This window comes from Aspergillus niger, assembly GCF_000002855.4.
Source record: "Aspergillus niger supercontig An07".
NCBI classification, from domain to species: Eukaryota; Fungi; Ascomycota; class Eurotiomycetes; order Eurotiales; family Aspergillaceae; genus Aspergillus; species Aspergillus niger.
This window is the reverse complement of record NT_166523.1, coordinates 1185929-1213757: the sequence shown is the minus strand read 5'-3', so window position 1 is coordinate 1213757 and position 27829 is coordinate 1185929. Positions and strand designations below refer to the sequence as shown.

General features: G+C 52.0%; 14 protein-coding genes and 1 non-coding gene across 15 annotated transcripts; 6 read left to right on the top strand and 9 right to left on the bottom strand.

Moving 5' to 3' along the window:
• Positions 1 to 104: 104 nt before the first annotated feature.
• Positions 105 to 1481, top strand: An07g05650 (uncharacterized protein; the record flags this gene model as incomplete). Its single annotated transcript, XM_001391607.1, has 2 exons — positions 105 to 303; positions 394 to 1481. 2 exons carry the CDS (start codon positions 105 to 107, stop codon positions 1479 to 1481), a joined length of 1287 nt encoding a protein of 428 aa, XP_001391644.1.
• Positions 1482 to 2780: 1299 nt separating this feature from the next.
• On the top strand, positions 2781 to 5054 carry An07g05640 (uncharacterized protein; the record flags this gene model as incomplete). Its single annotated transcript, XM_059748486.1, has 5 exons — positions 2781 to 3170; positions 3257 to 3640; positions 3687 to 4021; positions 4075 to 4425; positions 4478 to 5054. The coding sequence occupies 5 exons, from the start codon at positions 2781 to 2783 to the stop codon at positions 5052 to 5054; spliced, it is 2037 nt and encodes a 678-aa protein (XP_059600961.1).
• A 690-nt stretch (positions 5055 to 5744) lies between these two features.
• On the bottom strand, positions 5745 to 9822 carry An07g05630 (uncharacterized protein; the record flags this gene model as incomplete). Its single annotated transcript, XM_001391605.1, has 2 exons — positions 5745 to 6993; positions 7055 to 9822. 2 exons carry the CDS (start codon positions 9820 to 9822, stop codon positions 5745 to 5747), a joined length of 4017 nt encoding a protein of 1338 aa, XP_001391642.1.
• Positions 9823 to 10397: 575 nt separating this feature from the next.
• An07g05620 (uncharacterized protein) lies at positions 10398 to 12411 on the bottom strand (the record flags this gene model as incomplete). Its single annotated transcript, XM_001391604.1, has 4 exons — positions 10398 to 11120; positions 11170 to 11309; positions 11363 to 12105; positions 12197 to 12411. 4 exons carry the CDS (start codon positions 12409 to 12411, stop codon positions 10398 to 10400), a joined length of 1821 nt encoding a protein of 606 aa, XP_001391641.1.
• Positions 12412 to 12984: 573 nt separating this feature from the next.
• Positions 12985 to 13749, top strand: An07g05610 (uncharacterized protein; the record flags this gene model as incomplete). Its single annotated transcript, XM_001391603.1, has 1 exon — positions 12985 to 13749. One exon carries the CDS (start codon positions 12985 to 12987, stop codon positions 13747 to 13749), a length of 765 nt encoding a protein of 254 aa, XP_001391640.1.
• Positions 13750 to 13971: 222 nt separating this feature from the next.
• An07g05600 (uncharacterized protein) lies at positions 13972 to 14665 on the bottom strand (the record flags this gene model as incomplete). Its single annotated transcript, XM_059748484.1, has 3 exons — positions 13972 to 14177; positions 14283 to 14537; positions 14596 to 14665. 3 exons carry the CDS (start codon positions 14663 to 14665, stop codon positions 13972 to 13974), a joined length of 531 nt encoding a protein of 176 aa, XP_059600960.1.
• Positions 14666 to 14996: 331 nt separating this feature from the next.
• An07g05590 (uncharacterized protein) lies at positions 14997 to 15298 on the bottom strand (the record flags this gene model as incomplete). Its single annotated transcript, XM_059748483.1, has 2 exons — positions 14997 to 15074; positions 15284 to 15298. 2 exons carry the CDS (start codon positions 15296 to 15298, stop codon positions 14997 to 14999), a joined length of 93 nt encoding a protein of 30 aa, XP_059600959.1.
• Positions 15299 to 15406: 108 nt separating this feature from the next.
• Positions 15407 to 15711, bottom strand: An07g05580 (uncharacterized protein; the record flags this gene model as incomplete). Its single annotated transcript, XM_059748482.1, has 2 exons — positions 15407 to 15523; positions 15610 to 15711. The coding sequence occupies 2 exons, from the start codon at positions 15709 to 15711 to the stop codon at positions 15407 to 15409; spliced, it is 219 nt and encodes a 72-aa protein (XP_059600958.1).
• Positions 15712 to 16554: 843 nt separating this feature from the next.
• An07g05570 (uncharacterized protein) lies at positions 16555 to 19776 on the top strand (the record flags this gene model as incomplete). Its single annotated transcript, XM_001391599.3, has 6 exons — positions 16555 to 16573; positions 16843 to 17018; positions 17082 to 18719; positions 18766 to 19167; positions 19215 to 19712; positions 19762 to 19776. 6 exons carry the CDS (start codon positions 16555 to 16557, stop codon positions 19774 to 19776), a joined length of 2748 nt encoding a protein of 915 aa, XP_001391636.1.
• Positions 19777 to 20114: 338 nt separating this feature from the next.
• On the top strand, positions 20115 to 20185 carry tRNA-Gly (GCC). Its single transcript has one exon. It is a non-coding gene; the product is annotated as a tRNA-Gly (tRNA).
• A 135-nt stretch (positions 20186 to 20320) lies between these two features.
• Positions 20321 to 21058, bottom strand: An07g05550 (uncharacterized protein; the record flags this gene model as incomplete). Its single annotated transcript, XM_001391598.1, has 2 exons — positions 20321 to 20472; positions 20569 to 21058. The coding sequence occupies 2 exons, from the start codon at positions 21056 to 21058 to the stop codon at positions 20321 to 20323; spliced, it is 642 nt and encodes a 213-aa protein (XP_001391635.1).
• Positions 21059 to 21097: 39 nt separating this feature from the next.
• Positions 21098 to 21410, top strand: An07g05540 (uncharacterized protein; the record flags this gene model as incomplete). The annotated part of the gene is made up of 3 exons (XM_059748481.1): positions 21098 to 21131; positions 21153 to 21228; positions 21353 to 21410. 3 exons carry the CDS (start codon positions 21098 to 21100, stop codon positions 21408 to 21410), a joined length of 168 nt encoding a protein of 55 aa, XP_059600957.1.
• Positions 21411 to 21957: 547 nt separating this feature from the next.
• On the bottom strand, positions 21958 to 22231 carry An07g05530 (uncharacterized protein; the record flags this gene model as incomplete). The annotated part of the gene is made up of 2 exons (XM_059748480.1): positions 21958 to 22074; positions 22190 to 22231. The coding sequence occupies 2 exons, from the start codon at positions 22229 to 22231 to the stop codon at positions 21958 to 21960; spliced, it is 159 nt and encodes a 52-aa protein (XP_059600956.1).
• Positions 22232 to 23033: 802 nt separating this feature from the next.
• An07g05520 (uncharacterized protein) lies at positions 23034 to 24446 on the bottom strand (the record flags this gene model as incomplete). The annotated part of the gene is made up of 5 exons (XM_001391595.3): positions 23034 to 23350; positions 23413 to 23852; positions 23915 to 24038; positions 24092 to 24212; positions 24306 to 24446. 5 exons carry the CDS (start codon positions 24444 to 24446, stop codon positions 23034 to 23036), a joined length of 1143 nt encoding a protein of 380 aa, XP_001391632.1.
• Positions 24447 to 25619: 1173 nt separating this feature from the next.
• An07g05510 (uncharacterized protein) lies at positions 25620 to 27470 on the bottom strand (the record flags this gene model as incomplete). Its single annotated transcript, XM_001391594.3, has 1 exon — positions 25620 to 27470. One exon carries the CDS (start codon positions 27468 to 27470, stop codon positions 25620 to 25622), a length of 1851 nt encoding a protein of 616 aa, XP_001391631.3.
• Positions 27471 to 27829: the final 359 nt, after the last annotated feature.

Sequence of the window (27829 nt, the reverse complement as noted above, 5' to 3'; positions counted from 1 at the left end):
TTTGGGTGCTGGTACGTACATCCTTTTTTTTTCTTCCCCCTCCCTATAATAGGGTTTAGTATAGGAGTATGGCAGAAAACTAACGGGTGCGTGGATGTATAGGCATGGGTGGCCTGACCTGCGCTTTGGCTCTGGCAAAGGAAGGTTTCAAGCACATCGACGTTTATGAGAATGCACACGATCTGGGCTTCGTTGGAGCTGGTATCCAACTGGCCCCGAACATGGCCCGCGTGCTGGATCGCCTGGGCGTCTGGAAGCCCATTGAGGCCGAAGCTGTTAACATCACTTCCACTAGCGTTAGAGGTATGTGCTATATTCCCTGCTGGAGGATTAAAAGATCTACATGTCTATCTATATGAAACACCGAGATCAAACGCTAATAACTCCGAACAGTCGGTGCCTCGGACTCAGAATTGGCCCACGTTCCATTGGAATATATCCACGATACCTACGGATATCCTCACATGGTTGGCCACCGGTCTTCCCTCGCCGGCCACCTGTACCAAGGTTGCCTGCAGCACCCTGACCAGATCCACTTCCACTTCGCCACTACCGCCAGCGACACCACCTTCGGCCCCAAGTCCTCCTTCACTGCCACCCCCCGCGACGCCCCCGAGAAGGCCTACCGCGTCGAGGCCGATGTCCTCCTCGCCTGTGATGGCATCAAGTCCCAGGCCCGTGTGGCCATGCTCGATCTCCTCAACATCAAGGCCAGCGTCAAGGACACCCACCAGGCCGCCTACCGTATCATGATCCACAAGGACCAGATCAAGGACGACCCGGAGCTCCTGGAGCTCATGAACGGCAACCGCGTGACTCGCTGGATCGGCGAGAAGCGCCATATCATCGCCTACCCCGTCTCCAACAACACCATCTACAACCTCTCCACCACCCAACCCGACACTCACTTCGCCGCCGCCACCAATGCCACCTACACCACCCGCGGTGACAAGTCCGTCATGCTGGGCGTCTTTGGCGACTTCTGCCCCATGGTCCAGCGTATGCTGAACTACGTCCCCGAGGGTGAAGTCTGCGAGTGGAAGCTGCGTGTCCATGAGCCCCTCCCCACCTGGGTGCACGAGACCGTCGCCCTCGTCGGTGATGCCTGCCACCCTACCCTGCCCCATCTCGCCCAGGGTGCCGCCCAGGCCATCGAAGACGGTGGTGTCATTGGTGCCGTGCTCTCCAAGCTCCCCGATACCACCCCGGCTTCCATCCACAAGGCCCTCAAGGTTTACGAGAAGGTGCGCAAGGACCGCGCCTACGCTATCGTCGAACTGGCCGCCGCTTCCGGTCGTGCTCTGCACCTGGGTGAAGGTGCCGCCAAGGAGGAGCGCGATCGCCAATTCGCTGCTCTCCGCCAGGGCAAGGGCCCTGTGCCCGACAAGTGGGCGGATGCCGATGTCCAGAAGGAGCTGTATGGCGTTGATGCGACTAAGATCGCGCTGGAGCAATTCGACGAGCTCTTTGCTTCTGTGTAAGCTTTGGCCTTTATACCTTTTTCGTTTAATTTTTCCTTTTCCCATTCATTGCCTGCACGATTGAACCCGATGTATATTGTATATAGAGCTGATTGGTTGTATTGATGATTGAAGGTCGGGTCGTGAGGCAAAGCTGGCTTGATTGATTGATTGATTGATTGATCGGCCGGAATTAGTGTTCTTTTATCTAGCATTGCAGCCCCTTGCATATACAATGATGATGTTATGATTGTTATACAGAGTTATTTTCTTTGTTCCTAGATATACTCCTTTTCGTAGATGCATCCATTGTGTGAATGTATACACCCGTAGTTGTACCAGGACGGAAGTGGTTGGTTGCATACTTAGTCTCGTTTGTTAGTGTCATGCGCTGGAATTTACCCCGGATTTTCAGCCCCTCCTTTAGGAATGAAAATCCTACCAAATCCAAATCAAACCCGAGGGGTTGGACCCCTTGGTCCTTGCACTCCGGCCAGGCAACAACAATTGTATTGGTTTACCCCTCGAGTTTGTATGGGAGATACACGATTCTAGCGCTGCACTTCCAAGACAAATCAGTATCTGGGGTCTACAATTTTCCCCCCTTCCCCACCATTGCGGGGATGCTAATTTGAAAAGAATTTATCCCAGATACACGTGAGTAACTGGCCATTAGTAATTATGTGATGTCTTATGTAGTCTACATACTAGAGCACAAATTTTGGTACAAATTATGGTCCCCGATAATATCTGAAATCGGGATTTGAATCAGACGTGCGGGATTAGCTAGGATCCATTTCTGCCTTGATTTGATAGATCCAAAGAATAGGTACCGGACAAAAGGGTTTCGACCCAAATTTGGAGAATGGAAAAATCTACACTAGCGACGTTCTCGCATGTTAGTGGTTTTACTTAGATCGAAATGTATTCACGGAAGCAAAGTCCATGATAATGAACTCTATGTACTTGGCATAGCCAGCTTATGCACAAGCCTCGGCAGCAAAAAGTAACCTGGTCTAAGCTATGATTTAACCTTCTTATCAGATTGTTGGTGACGGTGGCAAATCGAAGAATCCAGAACAATTCCAATTGAAAAATACAGCAAATCATGCTTTGGGGAAACTTCCGGCTTGGCGCGCCGCGCTGAATCAGCCAGTGACGGGGTGGCTCTTGCCGCATCGGGCAACTAGCAGGGGTCCTGGTTGCCTTTCGTCTTTCGTCTTTCTTCCTGCGGCGCTTCCTTTTCTGTTTCTTCTTCTTCTCTTCGTCTGTCTGCGTGTCCCCGGCTTGTTCTTTCCCCTCCAACCAGTTCAGTTGGATATGCAGGGTTCTTCTGATGCCAGCAGCGCGTCTGACGACCTGTCACCATCCCAACCTACTCTCGACTCCGCCCCGTCCGACAACCGCAACAACTTGAAGATTGCCATCCCTCGGCTGGCGCCGCCCGCCGTCAAGGCTAACCAGCAACGCACGCCACGTGCCTGTGTTGCCTGTCGCGCCAGAAAGACCAAGTGTGATGGTCGCAAGCCCGTTTGTCGCCAGTGTCATCGTCTTGATCTCGTCTGCAATTATGCCGGTTCTAAGCGCGAGCGGCAACAGTTGGAGCTGGAATCCGTTCGCAAGAAAGTCGTCGCCTACGAATCGCTTCTGAGCGACATCATAACCGATACGCAGCAGACGGGCGCTTCTTCCATTGGGGACATTCTTAATGTGCGTAGTGCCTTCTATGCTGCCAACTCTATCTTCCCATAGTGTGAAAACACTGCCATACTGACCGGTTGCCACCTCCCCCGCAGAGACACTTTGAAGCATCTCCAGATGTCTTTGCGGCGCTGCTAGCTGCCAGATCCATTTCGGATCCTCAACTCTCACCGCGGCCAAAACCGGGGATTTCTCTAAATCGCATGCACATAACATTGGCCACTAAACCTAACAGCACCCTGCATCCTCTCACTGAGACCCCTTTAGTACAGGTCAGCAACATTCAATCCTGGACCGACCTTGTCGATAACACCACAGCCAGTCACCTTCTCAGCCTCTTCTTCGCCTGGGAGAACCCGACATGGCGCCTAGTCGACCAGGAAATGTTCCTCCGCGACCTGGAGAGCGGGAGTAAGCGGTTTTGCTCGTCGCTGCTCGTCCACACGCTCTTGTTTTTCGGCTGTGTAAACGCCACTGCAGTCTGATGTCGAGTACTGAACGTCAACGACTAACGTTTCTCAATAGAGCTCTTCTTACCATCTGGGGCGCATCACTGATCGGCGGGAGGAGAAAGCCCTGGGCAAGAAGTTGTACTCTGCCTTGCAACATCTGTGGCAGTCAGAAAAGGATGATGCTGGTCTTCCCACGGCCCAGTCCAGCATCATGATCGGCCTGCTTTGTTGCACCTTTGGCATTGACCGCTTGGGGACCCGTTACATCATGCATGGCGCCCAGCTCAGTCGGCAGCTGGGGCTTCACCACGAGTCGGCTCCTTACTTTGCTACCGACGTAGAGGCCGAAGTCGACTCGTTATCCCGGTGTCATAAGTTCGTTGCTTGTGGCGTTTTCGATGTGCAGGCGTAAGCGTCGACCCCTTATGTACGCTTGGGCCCTGACTGATGAGACACAACAGGCTCGCGGCACAAGTTTATCGAAAGACACCGGTTTGGGATCACCCTCCTGCTGCGAGCTTCTCGCAAGAAGAGGCTGCGCTGTTGGATGAAGGCGAAGAATGGAGGCCCTATCCCTTTCAGACCCCGGCTTTTCGGCCGTTTCATCACACGGCGTTGTGCTTCCGCAACAAACTGGTGGCGATTGTCAACGAGACCGCCAGGTTCGCGCTCAAGTTTCCGGACGTCAAGCTCACCCAAGATGATTGGATTTACGGCCGTCAGACTTATCAGAGGCTACAAGAGTGGCGGGCAAGTTTACCGTTCGCCATTTTGCCGGATGTAAATCCTGCGCCGAATATTCTTACACTTCAGTGAGTCTTGGCATTAATTGACACAGGGTGCCTTACTAACGGCCGGCTGCAGCATGTACTATCAGGCAACGGTCGTTGCGTTGTGCCAAATTTTCAGTCTAAATGCCGACCCGACAAATAGTCAGCCTCTCGATCCAAAGTTCGACCCAGAGTTAATCAAGTTACAATCCCTGGATACACTTGGATCCCTTGTTCTTCGGTTCCAAGCATCCCATGGGCTCAAATCTGTTCCCATCGTGATGCTACATTACTTCCTCGTGGGCGGCTTGCACGCCATCTCGCAATTACGTCCTATGGACTTCAAGTGGAGCTTTGTACTAGAGGCATGCGTGGTCGGGCTGTGGCACCTGAGCCTGGGGTGGGGGCGCATGTGTACGGCATTTCTGCGGACGATTGAGCTTGTCTTGCAAGCTACCAAACCGGACCCAACCCTGGTGCCGCCCAAGGTGACCGCTGTGTTGCGGCTCCTTAAAAGCAATCTTTGGACAGCAACCGATGTTACTTCTCTGTCCGCCGACTATGTGGTGCATCATGTCCCGGCTGCTGCTGCAGGACAATCCGGGCCGCAGTTTCGGGCCGAAGGGCTAGAACAGCTGATCCGCTCCATGGACAATTTCGCCATCAGCTAGTGGGCGGTGAGGACGGCATTCTGCCGTTTCCTGAATCATTCAAACGTTTTCCGTATACGATCGTCAGAACTAGACCGTATTCGGCAAGCTCTGCAGCTCCAGCAACCAACCTGGAGTCTGCCTCTCGGCCTGCTTGCGTCAACCATACGATGGAACATCAGCCAGCTCCGACAAACAGAGGCTACCATCGTCACCTTCTGACGAAGACCCACAGTCATCCCCGCGCTGATGCATAACAGTCCCGCCGTCAGTGACAGTATCGCTAGGTGGGTACATCTGCGAGGAGTATTGGACAGTTGAACTCTAGCTCTTGCACGGGTTGTGATGGACAGGTATATGGTACATGTGTATACCTTGGTAGTAAATGCACCAGAGTCCTGTCACTTTGATGTGATTATCTTTCGTGTTATAAACCAGTTGATAATATGCTGCTTGATAGTGAACAATCAATTCTCAATGCATATTAAAGCACATAGTTAGAATCCAGTCATCTACCTTGACAATTCAAATCAAATCATAACGCCATCCAAGCTCCTGATGCATCTAACTCCTTTCAAACAATCCAGCAAGCCAACAAACCAACCTAACCAGTAAACCAACCATTCAATCATCAAATACGGTAACACACACATAACACTTTCCTCCCCTCTCTCTCTCATCCCTCCCCCAACCCAAAACACAATAAATCACTTACTCCCACTGCCCCCTCCCCAACGCCCCCAACCGATTCCTAGCATGTTTCTCCAACAACGCCTTCATATTCCCCGAACTGCCTCCTCTCTCCTGCACCCTCAACTGCCTCTCCCTCTCCCTCTCCCTAGCGGCAGTATAATAATTCACTGCTCCGCTCTTGCCCCCCTTTCCAGAAACATTCCCCCCTTTGCTGCTCGTTGACGACACCGAACCACCACTCTTCGTTGTCCTAGACGATACACTACTACCCACAGACGATGTAGATGAAGCTGTAGTCTTCCTGATGAGTGGCGGGCGGGCGAATCCCGAGAAATCGGAGCCTGCAGCGCCTGAGCTGCCGGAGTGGAATGCCATTCTGTTTCCGCCTGGCGCTGCCGCGCCGCTGGAGTTGGTGTTGGTGGAGTTGTTGGTGGCGGAGTTCGAGGATGCTTGGCGGAGGAGAGCGAGGCGGTCGACGACGGGGCCGCGGGTGCGGCGAGGATGTTGGCGTTGGGAGGCGGGGAGGGGTTGTTGTTGTTGTTGTTCTGTTGATGGTGATGTAGATGTTGATGTTTCTTGGGCGCCGTCTTGGGATTGTTGTTGTTGTTGTTGGTGGTGAGTGATGGTGGTGGAGAGGGGATCGTCGCCGTCTTCGTCTGTGTCGTTCTCCATGTCTATATCCATGTCGTCCATGTCTATGGATGCGTCCTCGTGGAAGGAGTCGTATTCGTGCGTCTCCGTGAGGAAGGATAGTGTTTCGCGGATTTCTGCTAATGTTGCAGGTTTCTTGGACATTGCGGAGACGGGTTTGGTTCGGCGGAGATGCGGTGGGGGGCGGGGTGGAAGGGAGTGGGTTTCGGATGTGGGATCTTGGTCTAGGGGGCGTTTGCGATTGTTGCTATTGTTGTCGTTGGGTTGGGGTGTGGTGTTGTCTTGTGAGGATGGGTCGTCTGTTTGGGTGGATTCCTGTGGCTCGTCGAGAAAGTCGAATCCCACGTCGTCGTCTGAGTCGCGGTCTTCGACGGCTCGGAAGAATGCTGCTTTCTTGGGGTTTTCGGCGATTTCGCCGATCTTCTCGTCTGCGAGGAGGGCTTTGCGCATGCGTGCGAACTCGCGCTGTTTCTCGCGCCGGCGGGCGAGGAGCTCGTCGTCTGAGTCGTCGAGGTCGAACTCGTCGTCGGCGTTGCGACGGCGGCGGAGTGCGCCTGTGGTGATGTCTTTGAGCAGTTTGGCGACTTGTTTTTCGTCGTTGGTGCGTTGGTGTAGACTTGAGAGTTATTTGTCAGTGTCTGAGTGGGGATATATGGTTGGATTTGGGGGAAGCTTACGCATTCAGGGCGGCCAGCTGTTTCTCGTCGACGGTTTCGCCGCTGTTGTCGTTGATCATTTGTCTGTCGTAGGCGTTCTCGGTTTCATCGTCGTCCTCGTCGCTGGCGCCTCCTAGCCCGGCGTATTCGTCGTCGGACTCTTCGGCTGCTTCTTCGACGATATCCTTGGCTTTGCTCTTCTTGCGGTCGAAGGGAACGGTGGGCTTCTTGGATGCCTTCTTCATTACGTCGAAGGCACTGGCGTCGATTTCAAAATCGCCCTCACCTTTGTTATCTTCTTGCTCTTCGATCATGGACAGGTCGGCTGTCCGTCCGCGCTTGAGCTGCTTCATTCTGCGGGCGGGGGCTGGAGAGCCATCTTGGTTGTCGCGGTTGATGACGACAGTGTCGATGGTTGACTGGGGAGTCCCGAGGAATCGCTTGTTAGGATCGAATGGCGAGAAGACAAATCCGGCATCCTGGGTGGGATCTGGCACCTGGGAGAGCTGGGTCGACCGCGGAGCAGGAGACTCGGAGATTCGTGAATCGGACTGTGCATAGCCTGCTAGCAAGTCGACAGACTCCTTTCTTGGCTCTTGGCTGTCTCTGATGATCGTCTGCGAGTCGGACGCTTGACGGTCTTCAACCATCGCATCTGGGTCAGGAGCAGAATAAGGCATCGTAGAGCCGCTTTGTGCGTTATCCTGGTGGCTGCCAGCAATTGTCCCGGCGAAGGCCTGCGTTAGACTCATCAGGTTGCTGGAGCTCTGCGTGGGGAGTTGCGGCCGTTCAACGGAACGTGTAGTAGGCGTAACGATGGATTTCGCAGGTGTCTTTGGATCTGTCTCCTCATCCTCATCGTCATCGTCATCGAGGACGACTCTGGTAGGCCGTTTCCGTCTCTGCGTTGGCGCGTCGTTCTCATCAACCGACATGACTTCCGTCTGGTCATCTTCTGATTCATCGCCTTCGCCTGCTTCGGAATCGACAAGCCCGTCTTCACCGGCAGGCTTGTCTTCGTCATTCTCTTCCTCATCTTCCTCCTCGCGTTCCTCCTCAGAACCAGAATAGTCCCAGTCCTCGTCGTCCTCATCTTCGCCCTTAGCCGCTTTTCGTTCTATCTTAGCGATATCTTCAGCCTCTTTCCGGGCCTTCTCAACAAGATTCTCGAGCTCATCCTCCATGGCGGCGCGTTCTTCCGCTGTCTCGATATGGATACCCTTAGCTTTGAGTTCCTCGATTCTCTCCTGTCTCTCCCTTGCAGCTTGTTGCTTCGCCTTCAGCAGTACCGTGGCGGACAATTGGGCAGGGTGCATGGTGGATTTCCGTGTAGGAGATGTAATATGCGCCAGAGCTTTCAGCTTCATCATAGACGCCGGTTCCTGAGCCTTTCTGGCGGGGACATTCTCGAAAGCTGCAATACGTCGACACTTGGCGGGGGAGGTGACAATTTCGAGCTCACTGTCCGAGTCGTCCTTCTGTTGCCGAGCGACCTCCTCGCGTGTGAGACGCACGCGAACAGGTGGGCCCGTTAAAATCTTCTTCTCCTTCTTGGAAGGTGTCTTTCCAGGCTGTGTGGTATGCGCTTCATCAATTTCCATCCTCGCTACAACAGGCTGTTCGGGCTGCGTGCGCGGATTCGCAAGAATATCCTCCAAAGGACGGAACTCGGTCTCCGCTTCTTTGCCGAGACCTTCACCAGATGCCTTCTCGACCGGTCCAAGGACAGGCGAAGTACGCGGAGTCTCTTTTTCCTTCTGCGCCTCAGCATCAGACGAGTTCAACGAATCAGCAGTCGTCGACGAGTTCTCCCCGGACGTCCCAGGCGCAGTCCGCTCATCAGGCTTCACCGCATTAAACCGAGCAAAGAAGCTCTCTTTCGTGATCTTCTTCTTCGTCTGAGCCTGATGCGCCAGCTGCATATTACGACTCATCCGCTGCGTCTCACGATTCATCTCCTCCAGAGCCTTCTTGCCCGCCTTTCTCGCAGGACGAGACGCCTGCTGCGTTAACTTCCGTCCAGATCCATTCTCGCCCTCGCTCTCACTACCAGACAGAATCTCCGAACTGAATTGTTCTTGTTGCTTCATTCTCGCAGCTCTCTTTTCAGCCTCTGCTTTCTCCTTCTCCTCCCGCTCCTTGCGCTTCTGAGCAACTAGCGCCAGGAACCGAGAATTAGCCTTCGGCTGTGCCTCCTCCTCATTACCAGACCCTGCTTCATCTTCATCATCCTGATCTCTCCCAGGAGACGAGACAAACAAAGGCGACTCCGAGCGCGCCGGAGACGGCGACCGATTCTGTTCATCCATCTCAAGCTCCGGAACCAGTTCAGTAGAATTCCTCCCTCTCCTCCTCGGTCCAGCCGCAGGAAGATCATCCTCATCCTCATCGTCCATCATCGCATCGTCTTTCTTCTCCGTCCGCAACGTCTTCGAAACCCGTTCGAAGGCCGTCTGCCCCGCAGCAGACTGGCCTTGTAACCGTGCAGCCATTCGCCCCTTCGGCATGACAATATCTTCATCCGAATCGTCATCATCATCTGAGTCAGCCGTATTCGTAGGCTGTGTGGAGATAGTGCTGTGTTTCAACGCATTGCTGAGCGTAGTGGTAGATCGATCGGGTTTCTGTTGTGCTTGTACGTTTTCTGTATCAGAGTCGCTGTCGAAAGCTGCCATCAAGGCTTTGATCTTGCGTCCCGGCGTGAGCATCATGTTGTCGTCGTCGGCGTTGGGAGAATTTGCGCGAGACGCGGTGCGCGTCGTGCGCGGTGTGGAGGGCGTGGATGACATTTTGTATTGAGACTGGGATTGGGTATTGGGTATTGATGGGGTGTATGTATTAGTTAGGGGTATGGGTAGAGGACATGTCTATGGATATTTCAAAATATGAATTGAGGTCAATGGAGATGTGCACGGTGGTGTCCACAGTGGGAGGAACGCAAGGGCGGAGAATCTACGGGGTGGTACTAATTGACTAGTCGGGATAGCAGAGTATAGTAAGTAATGGACGCGCCGCGCACGCGTTGCTATCACACGTGATCTGCCGATAAGCCGCGTTATCGGCCACAATCTACGGATTACTACGGAGTATTGCGGAGGTCCAGAAGCTGCGAAGAAAAGCGTAGATTTGTACAACTGGTGAAGCCAATTCATAAAGGTGCTTTATTTCTGTATCGTACAGCGCCCATGATATGTTTCTCGTTACGCCAATAAACACCGCCCCCTGGAATCCGACGCTGTCTCAAATGCTTCCCGAATAACAAAATCGTGCCATTTCCATCAGAAGCCGTCGGCAAGATCGCATATGCTGTATGTAGGATGCTAGTGGTGTGCTAGATGTGCCCAAAGTTTTTCCTTACCCAAGATCATATTTCAATGTCGAGCTCCAAATCCAAGGCCGCAATGTTTTCGTCATCCATGTTCCGATGCCGGATGGAGGCAACGCCACCTTTGCTGGTTTTCTTCTGGGATCCCGCCGGGGTGCCGCTGGCCGGAGTGCTCGCTTTGGACGGTGTCTCTGAAGCAGTATTTTCTTGGCTCGCGTTATTCTCAGCCGTCGGGGTACCGTTACCATTGACGTCGTAATGGGTCCGCGCTTGGGTTCTAACGCGCATGAACGGGTTGTGGGCGGCTTCGCCACGAGCGACAGCTGCAGCCGCTTTACGGCTGGCCTTGCGCTCTTCTATCTGCGCCCGGCGCACGTTCTCGTAGTTGAGCTTCTGGTTGCGTATGTTCAGCTCAGCAAGACGTTCATGTTCCGAGGGCTTGTCCACACGCGGCTTGGAATGGCTGCTAACTGCGAGCTTCGGTGTCGCCATGCTAGCCAGCTCAGCCTCCAGTCGCTCCATTTCCGCATCATCACCAGCTTCTCGAGCAAGCTTCAGCTGCTTCTCGACCTCCACGCGCTTGAAGAACTTGGACTTCGAATCCAACGAGCCTTGTTTGCGGAGTTTCTCGTTCAATTCCTCGTTGGTGAACTTGTGGTTCAGCAACCGGTTGATATCTGTCACCTTACTGGCAACCATTGACTTCGTAGCCATCTTGCAGTCTTCGACGGCCATGGTTTGACGATAGCGATTGAACTCCGCCTACAGAGCATCAGTATATGTTAACCAAGAGACATGCCAAGTGGCTTACCTCTGTAAACGGAGAGTCGGAGCATGCAACAAAAGGAAACTCGCGCTCAGCCTTTCCATGTGCTAATACGGCGTACTGATTCGTCACAAAAGACCGGCCATTTTGGCCCTCCATCGCATAGGGCTTTCCCTCGGAAAATTCTGGACAAGTCAGCGACGAATGCTCTAACGCGACCGTAGGAGGGGTGCCTTACTCTTGATCAAGCAAAGACGATACTCATTCTGACCGGTCTCACGGTTCGGCCCAATATTAACACGAGCATAGCAGCCGGAGATCGCGTCATCAAACCCAGGGTAAAAGCAGACCTGGGCAAAGTTACTTCGACCCACCCGAGTACGTTGGATATCCCGGAGTTCAGCAGGCGGGTCGTCTTTCGGGGGCGACGGTGAGCGTTCTCTGTCATCCCACTCCACTTCACTTTCGCCCTCTGCATCTTCGTCGGAGATCCGGTCATCACGAGAACGGGCTTTATGATCCTTGACTGGTTCACGACGACGAAGCTCGTCACGCTTCCCCTTCTGCTCTCGCTGCCGCTTGTAGGCTTCAATAGCATCGGAGGTCTCTCCCACCTTACGGCCACCGAGCGTCATCTTCTGACGCGAACTCTTGCGATTACCCTCATCAAGATTTGCCACACTGGCCTTGCGTTTGTTCTTCTTCGCTTTGCGGGCCTCTTCGCGTTCACGGGAAGCCAGGAGACGACGAAGAGCAAGATCTTGATTATGACGATCAACCTGCTGCGCACGCTCGGAAAGCAGCTGCTCTCGTTGGATCTCGGGCATCGCCATGATTTCCTCCTTGTCCTTAGCAGAGTAGTATAGTTTCTCGTAAGGGAAGATAGGGCCTTCATCTTCAGCCTCAGGGGCTGAGCCTTCGGAATCCGATCCTGAATCCGATTCGGACATGCTAGCGGAGTCGAGCGATTCAGCAGCGGACCTATAGAGAATGCCATATTAGCCGAGTCCTCGAGTCGCAGTGACGGCCACATCAAGCGGCATCGCAAGCACGCGTGGCAAGTCAAACATACAGTTCGCCATCCTCTTCATCATCGTTCCTTCTCGACTTCCGGCCCCGTTTAACGGTCCTAGCAGTGCCTTTGCGACCCATAGCTGATGCGTCGGGAGACTGAGGGGATGATGATCGACTGCGAGATTGGACTCTCTCCTTGGCAGGGGGGGATGCTTCCTCGTCGGAGGAGTCTCCCGCAAGAGCGAGGAGCTCGGCGTCGAGGTCGTCAGCCATAGTGAATGATGGTAGAGGTTGCCTTGAAATTCAGGTCCTAGTAACACCAGTAACAAGGAAAGCGGCGCTAGACTGCTCAAGGAAGGAAGCCGCCAGCAGGAGAATGGATGGCTTCCAGGGTAACAGATGCCACCTGAACCGCAGTCGCGCCGAGTGAAAAGGGACTTAGGTGGCCAGAGAGCGTTGACTCGGACGAGGTCGCTCTATAATAATAGTGGAGAACACCCTCAGAGACTAGTATTAATAGAGTCGCGTTTCGAAATAGAAGGTGGAAGAGGCAGGAAACCAGTGAATCCTGTCGGGGGCGGTGTGTGAAGGCGAAGGTGGTTAGTGAAGTGAAAGAGCAAAGCCGGGAAGTGAAAAGAAGCGATTGGAGCGATTCTCGACGCTCGTTCATGACGTTCCGGTCCAGGGATGGCGTGCCAAGGCGTGTAAGCGCGCGGCTGCGGCTTATCGATCGGGTTGGACCACCTCGGAACTCATGGCTGCTGGTGGCATTCCTCCGCGGCCTTAAACCTCGCCCTGAGTCCTTGAACGGCCTTTCAATTGACCGTTGGATATTTTATCTTTATCATGAAGGCCCTCAGATTGCTCCGAAGGGCTCCGCTGGCCCCTTCCCTTCGGCCTACACCTCCCGCCGTCCTCGACTTTCTCGCGCCTTCCACTTTACAAACTTGTCGCCAGTATAATTCTACAGCTCCACGGCAGTCCGCAGAGAATCCCTCCGTGTCACAGCAGACATCCGGATCATCGAAACCGAAATATGTTCTTAATCAGCAACAACGCGAGTTTCTCGACCGAGCCCTCCGCGTCAACCAGGCCGGCGAGCTAGCGGCCACCTTAATTTACACGGCGCAAACACCACAAGTCGTGCGCTCTCATCCTCACCTACGGCCCTTGATGAAACATATGTACGATCAGGAAGCGGGGCACTTTGATACGTTTAACCATCTCATTGCGAAACACCGCGTACGGCCGACGGCGATGTATCCGGTATGGGAGGTTGCAGCGACGTTCCTGGGCTGGTCTACCGGAATGATGGGACGCGAGGCGGCAATGGCGTGTACTGAAGCTGTAGAAACCGAGATTGGGTCCCACTATAATGATCAAGTACGGGAGATCCTGTCCTGGAAAGCGGAGGCTGAAAGTCGGGGCGAAGAGCTGGATGAAGAATTGGAGGAAATGCTGGCAACTTTCCGACGAATTCGCGACGAGGAGCTGGAGCATCTGGATCATGCTGTTGAGAACGACGCGAAGGAAGCTCGTCCATACGATCCGCTGGTCAATGTCATCCGCTACGGGTGCAAGGCAGCCATCAAAATCAGCGAACGGGTGTGAGCACACTTTGGGAGGTCCTAAAGCAGGACGGTCAAAAATTGTAAATGTACGATAAATTCTGTATTATTATCATCTTGGTTTGTCACACTTGTATAACTTCGTGTAAAGGCCTGACTATTCGCTCAGCGAGTCTATAACTGGGTATCTACAACCAAACGCGCCCGCTGCTTCTATCACACGGCACACTCTATGAAAGTCAAGCTCTCTATAGCCCCCTCCAACTTAGTTTTCCGACTCCGACCTCTGGTTCTTTTCCAAGTACTCCAGGAAGCTTTTCGAAAAGCGCGTCACCTGCTGATAAACCTCCTCGAAGCCGTTGACCCCCCCATAGTAGGGATCCTGGACAACCTCACCTCCGCCGACGCGCTCGTGCAAGACACCACCGGTACCAAAGTCGCCGAATAGACGGACCTCCGCAACCTTGGCGCCTGCTTCCCCGCTCGCGGCAAGGGATGCCGCAGTCGCTGCCCGGGTACCCTTGGTGCCACGCGATGCGGGGCCAGACTTGTTCATAGATGCCAGAACCGACTCACGAACATCCAACAGATCGCGCAGGTTATATTTATCCATTGCAAGGAGGTAGTCAAAGTCGAGGAAGTCCTGCTTGGTGACTTTGCGGGCGGCATGGTTGTAATTGCGAATGTTGTGGCGACGGAGCGTGGACATGGTGCGAGAATCGGGATCTTCGCCGGCGTGGTAGGCACCTGTGCCGGCGGAATCGATTTCATTGATTAGGGGATGGGAGGCTGCGACATTGCGGAAAACCCCTTCTGCCATGGGAGAACGACCTGGGTGGTCGGGTTAGCTTGCGGTGCAGTTTACACCATAATGCGGGGAGACCAGTACAGATGTTGCCGAGACAAACGAAGAGGACATTGACTTGCCCGCCAGCGGGGGTAGACTTTGTGACTGTCATGGTGGTTCTATTTGTTGAAATTTTCTATTGGAAAATCTATAACTTGAAAGAATGATGAATGAGTTCTGGTTGAATGTAGAGAGAAATTGATTCAGTAGTGGTGATTAATTATTGATGGTGGCGGGGATTTGGAGCAGAATCTTTATCGATAGCGAAGGGCGGTGGTCCGTGCCTGATTCCTGAGGCGACCGCGCATTGTGATTATGTTGCGCCAGATTCCTCCCACATCAAGTTTGGCTCTGTCTTTCCTTCGTCTTGGTGCATGTTGTTTGCATATGCAGTCTAATGCGCGCTAAAATATAGACAGACATCGTGGAAGGACTGCGAGAATTCAGTAGAGACGTGCTAGCATGGCAGCTACAAATGCCGACCCAGCAGGCGTCGCATTTGAAGACGTAAAAGTCATATGCTATAGATTCTAGTAATGTTAGAAGTATATCTAGTCTAAATATTTACTCACATAAAGCCATTTGTGCTAATCTTCTCGCGAACGCGTAGGATCCTGTATTTCAATATTCTTTCGGGGCAGCTTTGGCTGCCTAAGAATGATAGCACACCGGGCATTTACTATCTACTACATGAACAAAGCACGGGAACATTCAGGCAGCATCTACTTACAATTTGATGAAGCATTGCGATGTTACGCGTATCTGTGCCGTCGATGGCAAATGATATGCCTTGTCAATCCACCATTTTCACAGTGCTTTCATATATCCACACTACAGTCTAACTAGACTGTTCTTAGTCCGATGAATTAAAGTGAGACCCTCCGCCAACTATGACGTCGCGCAGGGCTGTATGATCCGAGATGCAAACAGGCAGCTGCTTTTCCCACCCCATCAGAGACAGCCAAGCTGCCTGCAGGTTATAAAAAGAACATGATCCATAAGCGCGACCATTGAACCCTGCTGTCTAACGTGTTCAACACAAGAATTGTCAGACACCGCCACGCAACCCGTGGCTGTGACACCTGGGGGCCGATCAGCTGTTGGCCCAGTGATAGAGTGGAGTTCCGATGAGCCATGGAGCCAAAACTCAGTATCCATGGGTGTTTGGGCGGATTGTTTCAGGGGACAGAAAGTCGGACAATTGTCTTGTGAGGTTCTAGTGGGACTCAGGTACACCATGAAAATTGATAGCATGTAGTTCATCAATCCATAGCTTAATAACCAGAAAAATCATGCAATATCAAAGGCGCCGTGTGCCTCGTGGGTGCCTGTAGAAACGCGAGTGGAGACACACATTCTTTTGTTATGACCCCAACTTCGGTCGGGATGGCCCAATAAAGGCAAGTAAGAGAGCGAATCCACTTGACTAGAGAGGCTGATCCTCGCGCTGATTCGTACTTTGTGCTCTGCCGGACTCTTCAATCTATCCCAGTCTGCTCGTCGTCATTGATCGTCCCCGCGGTTCCTTGGTCAACGGGCTTCATCTTTTTCCCACCCTCATCCTGCAGTGTTAGTTATTTGTTAGTACAACGGATTAGTGTTCCTGTCCGTGGCGCTGCGGCGACGAGACCGAACCGCCGTCACGAGCAAAGCCCACAGCCCAAAAAAGCTGTCGTCTGCCAAAGATCGGTTCAACCATTCTTTCTTTCTGACATCCTGACCTCGTTTATTACTTTGATTATTCTTCATTTCCCCTCTTCCTTCTCCTGTCCCGTCCGTCCCTTATTTCCCCATAATTCAGACTCGCCTATCCGAATCTGAAACTCCCGTCAGCGACGGAGCCTCTGCGCTATCGCAGCGACTTGAACGCTCGCCGATTCCCACATTCCCCCAGTCCCTCCTGGCGCAATCTCCAATCTCGATTTCCCCCCCTTAGCCAGGAATTCACGAAGGGGGCTGGTTTATTGGAACGCTTAATTGTCCGAGGCACTATCGGCCATAATGTCCTATAATCGCTTGGGTAAGTTCTTAATTATTTCTCCGCTGCTGGTCTACTTGGGACAGATTGCGCGGCTGTGAGTTGTCGCGCATTCTCTCCCTTCTCCGCATCAATTTCCCTCCTGAAACCCTAGTGTCGGGAGCGAGCCTTACTATACGAGGGAAATCTCTCGTATCTGCATGCGAGGAGCTATAGACATTTTGTGTCTGTTGTGCTGTCACCGTCGCACCGCCATTCCACTCTCAATTGCGCATCCCGCATAAGGCGTGTACACTGACCGTCGAGTGCAGGAGACCCCTACGGGGAGGAAGACAGTCACACCCCCATGATGAATCCTCACCATCTCGATGCTCGATCCCCGTCACCGGGCCGGCCATTAAACGCCTACCAGCTTTCCGATAATCCCTATGCGCCTCGCGAACACCTGGAGATGCCCTCTAGCGATCGGCTGGCAGAACAACCAACGGTACGGATGTTTTTGGAGTTGTGAATGATGATGATGATGCTGATTTCCATGCTCGTCAACTAGTACTCGGTCGAGAGACTCCCTAACTCTTATGGTCATAACGAAGTCTACGAAGATCACCACCACCCTAATGCCTACCCTGGATACGAATACTCCCTTGACCCAGAAGCGCATCACGACGCTTACTATACCCAACCTTACCAGCCGGCGGTAACGCCGCATGAAGACTATGACTTGGGGCAGTATCCCGAGCATCAGCAATCATATACCGACGATCGGGTCCCTATCCTACAACCAGATAACCCATTTGGGCCGGATCCTTATGCCGATGAGTATGAAGAAGAGCCCACGATCGCACCCACGCCTAGTCCGGCGCCGGTTCGTCGATGGAAGACCGTCAAAGAGGTGCAACTCTTCAACGGTAACCTCGTGCTGGATTGCCCGATTGCGCCCGCTCTGCTCAGCCAGGTCCCTCACGCCGAACCACCAGGTCGAGATGAGTTCACGCACATGCGTTATTCGGCCGCCACGTGCGATCCAGCCGACTTCTTCGAGGAGCGCTTTACTCTGCGTCAGAAGCTTTTTGCCAAACCTCGGCACACGGAGCTTTTTATCGCGGTCACCATGTACAATGAGGATGATTTCCTCTTCGCTCGGACGATGATCGGTGTGTTCAAGAACATTGAGTACATGTGCTCCAGGACATCAAGCAAGACGTGGGGCAAAGATGCCTGGAAGAAGATTGTGGTGTGTGTCATCAGTGACGGTCGTGCGAAGATCAATCCGCGAACGCGCGCTGTCCTTGCTGGTTTGGGATGCTATCAGGATGGAATTGCCAAGCAGCAAGTTAACGGCAAGGATGTCACAGCACACATCTACGAATATACCACGCAGGTGGGTCTAGAGTTGAAGGGGGGCCAGGTTAGCCTCAAGCCTCGGACTGGATGCCCCGTTCAGATGATCTTTTGTCTGAAGGAAAAGAACCAGAAGAAGATCAACTCGCACCGCTGGTTCTTCCAGGCATTTGGTCGCGTGCTGGATCCCAATATCTGCGTTCTGTTGGACGCGGGTACCCGGCCCGGAAAGGACTCGATCTACCATCTTTGGAAGGCCTTCGATGTTGACCCGATGTGTGGAGGTGCTTGTGGTGAGATCAAGGTCATGTTGTCGCATGGAAAGAAGCTGCTCAACCCGTTAGTTGCCGGGCAGAACTTCGAGTACAAGCTCAGTAACATCCTTGATAAGCCGCTGGAGTCTGCTTTCGGATTCATTTCCGTCCTTCCGGGTGCCTTCTCTGCCTACCGATACGTTGCGCTGCAGAACGACAAGAACGGACAAGGTCCGCTCGAGCGGTATTTCCTGGGAGAGAAGATGCACGGTGCTAATGCCGGTATTTTCACGGCAAATATGTACCTGGCCGAAGATCGTATTCTTTGCTTCGAGATTGTGTCGAAGCGCAACTGCCGCTGGCTGCTGCGATACGTAAAGTCGTCTAACGGCGAGACCGATGTTCCAGACCGGATGGCCGAGTTTATTCTTCAGCGTCGTCGTTGGCTAAACGGTAGTTTCTTCGCTGCTGTTTATGCCATTGCGCACTTCTATCAGATTTGGCGGAGCGATCATAGCTTCATGCGAAAGTTCATGTTGTTCATCGAGTTCATCTATCAGACCATTAACATGCTGTTTGCGTGGTTTGGCATTGTAAGTAGCCCAACCCTCTCAGATGAATCATCACTAACAGGAACAGGGCAATTTCTTCCTGGTTTTTCATATTCTTACGGCGTACCTGGGCGATGACGACCTGCTGGGCACAGTTGGTAAAGTGCTTGGCGTAGTATTCGAATGGCTATACCTCGCGACCTTGGTAACTTGCTTTGTTCTGGCACTCGGTAACCGCCCCGGTGGATCGAACAAATTCTATATGACGATGGTCTATTTCTGGATTGGCATCATGATATACCTGGCATTCGCAGCGGTTTTTGTGACCGTAAAGTCGATCCAATCACAAGTACAGCAGAACGGATTCACCTTCTCGGATCTTTTCACGAACTACCAATTCTTTTCGATTATCGTGTCTCTCGGTTCCACCTACGTGATGTGGTTCCTCGCCTCGTTCATCTTCATGGACCCTTGGCACATGTTTACCTCCGTAAGTATTGCAGCTCTACCAATGTCTATATCTTCTAACCGAAACAGTTCATCCAATACATTCTCCTCACTCCGACCTACATCAACGTGCTCAACATCTACGCCTTCTGTAACACCCACGATATCACATGGGGTACGAAAGGAGACGACAAGGCCGAGAAACTGCCGTCCGCGAACCTCAAGCCCGGCGGCAAGGTGGACGTCAACATTCCCCAGGATGACGGCGATCTGAACGCGCAATACGAAGCCGAGCTGGCCAAATTCGCAAATAAGCCACCTAAGGAGGAGAACATTGTCTCCGAGGAAGACCGCCAGGCCGACTACTACAAGGGATTCCGTAGTGCGGTCGTGCTGGTGTGGGTGTTTTGCAACTTTGCCCTGGCCGCGGTGGTGCTCAGCGCGGCTGGTCTCGAGGAGTTCAGCAGCGACCAGGAAACGACGGAGAACACGCGCGCCACGATCTACATGGCGGTGGTGCTGTGGAGTGTAGCGGGATTGTCACTTTTCAAGTTCTTGGGAGCGATGTGGTTCTTGACTGTGCGGATGGTAAGTTTTCCAGACTCTGAAGATGTGAATCTCGCTAACGAGGGTTTAGTTCCGCGGTGTTTAATCTGGCGTTCTACTAGTCGGCTTAGATGGACAAAAAAGACAGACATACAGACAGCATACCGCTGCAGGCTCGGTATGGTATGATGATGACAAGCAATGATGGTTTCATGATACACGGGGCGATGGAATACCCGATTGTTGATATGATAGATAGTTCTTTAGTTTTATGTAACATATGACATATGATGCGAGGATATTGGCACTTACAACGATACAACTACAATAATGTACTCTGTAAGAAAGAGAAGCACATGGAGACAATTCTTAGCCTTGAATAGCCTTATTTAAAGGTTGCCCCTGGCTTATTTGTCAAAATCTAGCCAACATGCTATAACAACAGCATCATTGGTCTAGTGGTAGAATTCATCGTTGCCATCGATGAGGCCCGTGTTCGATTCACGGATGATGCACATCTTTTTGTGTTTTATTTTTTCCTCCCTTCAACTTCAACCAATCAACAACCACACCAACTTGAGATACTACTATACGATAACACCCCTACAAACCCATAAATCACGTTAAAGACTAATAAAAAAAGGAAAAAGCTAAGCCATAACACAAAGCGCAATCCCGCCCAACACCAACGCCATCCCCAACCACGTTTCGCGCTCAATGACCTTCCTCTCCACATACCATTCCCCGAGCACCGTGAACAAAAAGGCACTAGAGTTGGCGAGGGGAACGGTCAACGATAACTCTATACATCATCATTAGTATATCCTCACATCCATACTACTACCACATATCACCTCCAAAAATAAATTAGGTCTATGGAATAAAATAGAAAACATACCATGCTTCCCCACCAACAAAAAGAACCACACACTCCCCGTTAAATTCACAACGAGGGGGATAGAGTACGCAGGCGTGCGAAGCAAATTCACCACTGTCCAGAATAAAGTAGCGATCTTTTTGCGCAGCCAGGAGGGAGGTTTCTGCTGGTTTTGCTGCATCCATGCTGGTTGTTGCTGTTGCTGCTGCTGCTGTTGTTCTTGGTGGGTGGCTGGGGGAGGATTATCTTCCTCGCTTTCTTCCCCTCCTTCTTCGGGACGTGCTTCATCGGTGTATTCGGGAGTAACAGGTGTCAGAGGGACACTGTCATTACTGTTGATGCTGATGTTGTTATTGTCGTCCTGTTGCTGGTTTTGCTGTTGGCGGGCTGCAAAGTCCGCGGCTGCGCGCCGGATGAAAGGGGTTGTGAAGCCCCAGGCTACCCCGACTAGAAGGAAGGAGAGAATGTAGTTGATTACGGGGGGATTGGAGGGGTCTGTTTCTGGGTCCATCTTGAGAAGTTCCTTTTTCTTTTCTTTGGGGATGATGAGATGGAATCGGGTTTCGGGGATGAGAGAGATTGGGGTGTGGTTAGTTAAGTTTAAGGAGGTGTGGGGATGATGGTTGATGCATGCATGCGTGCGGCTCGGCGGGAGGCGGGACGGGCAACTGGTGGGTGGAGGTTAGGTTAGTACTTTGGTTGTTCATTGTTCTGGAACTTTTTTGTTCTGTAGGGTCGGATTGGTAGGAGAAGCAATTGAATATTATTGTAGAGGTTTGATTGGTTTGTTTTTTTTTGTTGTGAGAGTTTTCGTTGGGATATGCATAGTGGGGATACTGGGTTGTTGTACGGTATCTGGTTGAGCGGTTATAAATAATTCACCCTACTACAATACAAGCAACCACATGGAAAAATCTGAGTTCTAAAGGTCATGAATGGGTCTCGCTTATGATATAATACCACTGTAAAGACCTGCAGCTTATTGACTGGGTTAGTGTTCGGCCTGAATTGTCCTGAGCGGGAGCAGGCACCTCAACTTTCTTGAATGATCTCTGCAATACCCCCACAAGGCCCAGTACTACCCTGAGAATACTACTGCTGTGTGGTATATCTTCTAAACTACCTTCTTTTCCTAGTAGAAATACACAATTTACTCATAACATTTTCATGCTGTCTACAGCTATGATAGAATATAAATATAGTTTGTCAGACCTTCTAGACTACACTATTTAGTACCTAGATATATGATCGAAAGACATGATTCACAGCTGACGAGCCGACAATTAAGACTTTCTTCCAAAACACAGCAGTATAAATAGTAGTAAATTCGTATAAGTTTTGCTTTGCCTTTTCACCCCTACCCCCGGCCTCCCTCGAGCTAAAAGAGCTCTTTATATTTCAACAAGATACTCATAACCCAGAATCAATCTCATCCACAAAGTTTGTATTGCTAAAATCATTCCAACCTCGGCAGGTCTGTGATAAGCTGTCAGGAATAGACGTTTTATCAATTTTTTCAGGGTGCTCCTGTAAGATAATCAGCCATGTTTTCAAAATCCGAAATTGCGCGACGCAGGAGACAGAGACCACGAGAAACCCAAGTCCTCTACTGTTGTTGGGTTTGGGGGAGGATTAATCTTACCAGGATCGAGATCACAAAGCCCACGCTGGCATGATTGGACATCATTAATGAAACGGGGACCGTCGGGGGGATAGCCTGCAGTAGTCAAAGGATGGCTGTCTCTTTATCATCGAAATGGGCTCCTGGCTAGCCATGTTTAGCAACATGTCCGGAATGCTAAGCGTCGCTAGCTAGTCAAACTTGCTAGTAATGCATGGTACAATAATGGTTGATTGGCTCGATCGTTTGAGACATTAGCTGGTTGGAACCTAGCTTGGATGAACCAATTAGCGCATCTGGACTAGCCGGATTCTCTTTGTCTATAACCGAGTATAAGGGCTACTATACAAGTTTGATGTGAAAATCAGCACTAATTTAGCGCTTCGTCTTATTGCTCCTCGAGTCTTTGGAACCGTATTGTTACTTGGTGCGGTATGGTGAGCAAAATGTAAAGGCCACATTCCAGAGAGTAGATCCTTGTTTAAGTAATTCCTCGATATGGGTAAACGCGGTATCTTCTTGACTCCAAATATAGGAGTACTTATCTAGCATTTCCTCGACCTCTGAGAATCTGAACTGAACTCGGCGTCCGAATGTACTGTCCATAACACGGTTTTACCGTAATATTACTATAATACTCCGGTCAAGAAGGGGTTCGATCGAGCGGCGATCCAGACCACCCCAGCCCGGGGTAGTAGATCCACAACAGTTCCTTAGTCAAGCTGACATTAGGTAGTTAGCTACGCCGCTCGGTCCGAGAGGATGAGTGCCACGCAGAGGGCAGACCCGCCACAGCCGACAAGAAAGTAGCGCAGATACAGCCGGTGCAGGACTCCGACGAGGCCATGGTAGCGACAAAGGCAAACTAGGCCTTGGGCACAGCCTCAATGATACTGTCCCGCAAGCTCACCGTATAGGTGTAGACTTTGTTGATAGTCAGCCCAGCCTCTTCTGCCAGACGATACCACTGCTCCTCCGTACGTTCCCGGGCACCTAGGGTAGCCATCATCAACATATCCAATTGCGCCTGCTGCCAGTGAACCCCGGTGTTGGGCAGTACCATCTCGTCAATCAAGAGAAATGAGTCCGGTGCCATGGCTTCGATTGTATTTTTGATAATCTCTAGGACTTTATGGTCGGGCCAGTCATGGAAGATATTCCGCAGATAGTAAAATTTCGCACCTGATTCATACTCGGATCAGTCTCACTAAACGTGGAAAGGGGCACTAAGAGAGGGACTGTACCTTTCACAACCTGGGGTGTGAAGAAGTCATACACCTGTTTCTCCACCCCAGGGAACTCAATAGCGTGAGCTAAGGTTTGGGCAAGGTCCTGGACGATCACTCGGCCCTCCAGCTGGGGGTAGCGCTGCTTGAAGCTAATCGCTTGGTGTCCCAAGCCACCTCCAATATCAACGAACAGGGCTCTTTCAGGGCTCAGACCGGTAGCTTTTTCCAAGACTGGATAGGCGTCCAGAAAAGTAGGCATACCGGCGCGGTTAGCCATCATATGCTCAACAAAATAGCCTAGGGCCTCAGGATTTTGCTGCATATAGATAAAAGCAGGTACATCGGTGTTGAGAGCTTTTTGGAAGGGAGTTTTGACATTGTCCTGAATATCAGGATAATTGTTCTCCTTGAGCCAACTAGGGAGTACTTGAATAATCTGACCGCAGTTGTTCCACCTGATCAGTGTAAAGTTAGGTCTTATTGTACATGATAATGAGGGGTTAGACAATCGACTTACATATGACCAACCGCAGCTTGATGGCCAGATACGGCAAATGTCTTCGAAATACCCGATGCAGTGAAGGTATCTTTGGAGACTTCCTCGACTGCATAATAAGATGCCAAGTAGCGCAGGAGACGAGCTGACAGGCTTAGATTAGATCCAGTGTTGAAGAGATATTGAGCAGAGGCTTACCAAGGAAGACCGAATTGGCTCCCGTCTTCTGGCTCAGCTCATCCACAGTAAGAGGACCCTCAAGCAATAGCTCGAAGAGCTTCAGGTCAATGCCAATACGGATGCCGGCCAGTTGCATGTTCTTAACGAAGTAAAATTAGTTTCAGAACTGTATATCTCAACTTCTTGTTGTGATTGTTTGGAATGGGGGAGGGCATTGCGCAGAAAGACGTACATAGAATGTAAGTCGCTGCACAGTGTCGTCCGGAGTCTCAATTGAGACACTCAGCTTCTGTAGGGCATCCAAGACATCTTTGCGAGTCTTTTCATCACCAGCTTCGACCAGTCTGCGAACTTCTTGGGCAAGAGCTTCCATCTTTGTTCTTTGTCTAGGAGCTTAAGTCCTTGTTCTTCAAGTTCAGGAGAGAGGCTCTTTGAGAGAAAGGGGAAAGTACATAGAGATCGCAATGGAGGCGGACGGAGGGACGGATTTAAAGCTTCAAAGAAAAAGACACCGGTAAAATAAAGAAGCGGATAAAGCCGAAGCAAGCGTCGTTTGATCGAGGATCTCAAATGTCTCTATCTCACGGCGGTAGAAATATTCCGGCTAAAATCTGACAAGCAGTTGGACACTAAATTAGTGTAAGTTTCCCCCACCGGAGATTTGTGATTAACGTAGTGGAAGTATTTGACTGCAAGGCATCGTACCCCTGCGCCGCTAATTGTACGACTGATACAACACTATAACGCATGCTACAGGGGGCGTGCGCCGTTTAATTTGATATGCTTTTGGCTCGGCGCTGCGCCCAAACCACCCCCCACCATCAAGGCACATAGGCGTCAGTATTGGTCTAGCGATACTGTGTAGGGGCCATATATCACTAAATATTCTGTCCGCATCACTTACGTCGATGTCTCATTCTCTAGACTATTATGAATATTTTCGTACATTGCCAGCGTAGTCGGTTCAATCGGCAGCCCAGCCATTGCATCCCCATGAGTCTTAGTAGATGTAAGTCCACCAATTCCAAAACATCAAGAATCATTTAATCTGATCAAGAGCAACATTCTCAAAAGCCTCAGAGGCCCAGACCTGAATCGTTGGGACTGCCAATACTCTGCGGGACCTGCTTGAACACGACTCTTGTTGATTGGCTAATACTGATCTAGTAGCAGTTCATTTGATTCTCAACCAATCAGGAACTATACTCTCATAAGCAACTAAATCTCATACCATGGCACAGTATCCATGATGTAGCCAGGATGCTTCCAATCAGGGCTTCCCTCTCCATCACCAATCACCATATAGGCACTTCCATATAGTCAGGAACATATTTCAGATATTAGCTGGACAGCAATACTCTAATATTTGCATAATACCCTGCTCAGCTTCCCAACATGAACCATGCACTAAGCCCTACAGTGACTCCACTCCCCTGCACTTAACATATGCAACTTGCAACTCAAAAGATAGCAACTGGGTATCACATTCATATCTGCAATCTATCCGCACATAACGATAACTATATACAACGCAACACACCATTCATCACCACTCCACCCGATCATCATGCACCAACTGCACATCCCATCGCTCCTCCCCACGCCACACCCTTCCCGGTCGATTCCGCCCTGCCACCGCCATCCGCAGCGTGGAAATCATCCCCGCCGGACCGCTGGCGAGCACCCGTGTCGGACCATCGACCACCCGGTCCAGAAAATCCTCGACAATATTCTCAAGGTTGGGATGCTTGTGGGCCGCTGCCGCTGTCCCAGTGACTGCAGTGGCTTCAGATGAGAGGGTATACTGCACGGCAACCCCAGAGTCCGACGCACTCGCTCCCGTACAGCAGGGTGATTTCTCAAGGTCCGAGACCTCAGGTACTGGCGCTGTCTCCCGTGTGACGAAGATGCGAACTCGAAACGTGTTCGGGCGGGTGGATACCAGGCGCTGCAGGATGTCGAGCTCCGGGGCGATCCATTGCGTGTCGGCCTTGCGGCGGATGATCCAGATGAGCTCGAGGAGCTGCGTCGGTTGGCATTTGGAGGTGGAGGTGTTGCTGAGTAAATGGAGTAGTGGGGGAAGCACGAAGGTGATGCCCGTCCCGCCGGCAATGCAGAGGAGGTTGCTGCTTCCAGCGGTCGTAGTTTCCTCCATGATGGACTGGCCGTAAGGCCCACAGAGAATCACCGGGGTGGTCGGGCCGACGCTCGTCATAGTAGTGGTCTCACCGTCACTCGGTTGAGAATCTTGTGATGAGATGCGTGCGATCTGGGCCAATTCCCGCGTCAGTCCCTTCCGGGCGCGGATGATGTAGGTGTGCGGCTGGCCGGTGGGTAAAGTGTCTGGCACGCTGCAGGGGGTGAGCGGGTGGGCTTGCCACAGACTCAATTGCGGGAAGCAGAGGAAGAAGTGCTGGCCGATGTGCCAAGGGTCGTGATTATGGTGGAAGTCAAGGCGAATGATGTCGCCATCAGCCGGGTTGGGGTGCAACTGGATGGCGGCGTGTGGGATGTGCAACCCCCCAGTGGTGGACGATGTCGTGGTCGGGACGTTCAGATGATGCAGCACGAAGACGCGAATGAGGCGGATCCCTCGGTCCAGGAACCAGACCACCAGCGAGGCCAGCATCCAACAGTACAAGTGTGACCAGTGCGCCCAGCAGGCCCCGACATAGACCATGGCGACTACGTAGTGGGCCTTGCGGAAGAACTCGTAGCCCGTCAGCTGGATGCCGCGCTTAGTGCTGTGGAAGACCAGAAAGGAGAGCAGGATCATGGCCACGATGCCCCAGATAATGTACGGCTGCGCGATGAAGCTGTTCCACTGCGCGGGCTGCGGCTGGTAGAGCTTCCCCTCAACAATAGTCCAGCCGAGGGTGTGCATGGCCGACTGAATGTAGATCACCCATCCCAGCCAGCGGTGGAGGAAGTTGAAGTGGTGGTAGGGAACGCCGGTGATCAGCGAAAGCAATGACTCCCGGCTGGAGAGCAGGATGGACAATGGCGTAAGGGCGAATGCCAGCACGCCGATGCGGTCTGCCCACGGGCCCAGTCCACTGCGCGTGTTGTTGAGCGAACTGCCGCTAATGGGAGTGACCCAGGTCTTGTAGGTGATGCCCACCAGGGTGAAGACCAGCAGATACCCGGAGAGAATCAGGAAGATGAGGACTTGCAGACGTGTGGTATGTCCAAACACCCAAGGCAAGGTTTCCGGGAGCAGATGTCGCCGGACAAGCGCCTGGGTTGTTCGCGAAAGACGGTAGGGAGCACTCTGGCGGATGGGCTTGGGCGAGGAGGACCTGACCACAGATCGATCAAACCGAACGAGGCGTCCTCCCAACGCCCAAAGAAACAATATTCCCACGATTACCGCCCACAGAATGAAGCTGTAGAGCATGCTGACATCGTGGCCGTGATAAACCGCGTCCAAATAGGCGCAGGTACCGGCATCTTTGGTGCAGGGGACCTGGCGGGCAACATACCCCCAGTGATATTCCAGGGAGGAATCCTGGGAGAAGTCCTGGATATGTCCCATGGTGGAGGAAGTGTAGCGGGGATGGAAATTTGCAGTTGTGCTCGAGCCGGTGGCAGAGGCCATATCTATATCCTCATGATTGGGGGTGGATTCGTCGCGGTGGAGTCGCCAAGGCCAATATCTGCTCATCGCCAAGCATCGTACGTGATAATCTGCTCATTTCACGCCTCGTATAAGTAGACCGTGCGATTCCCCTCTCCATTGGTCCCCCCAAACTGCAA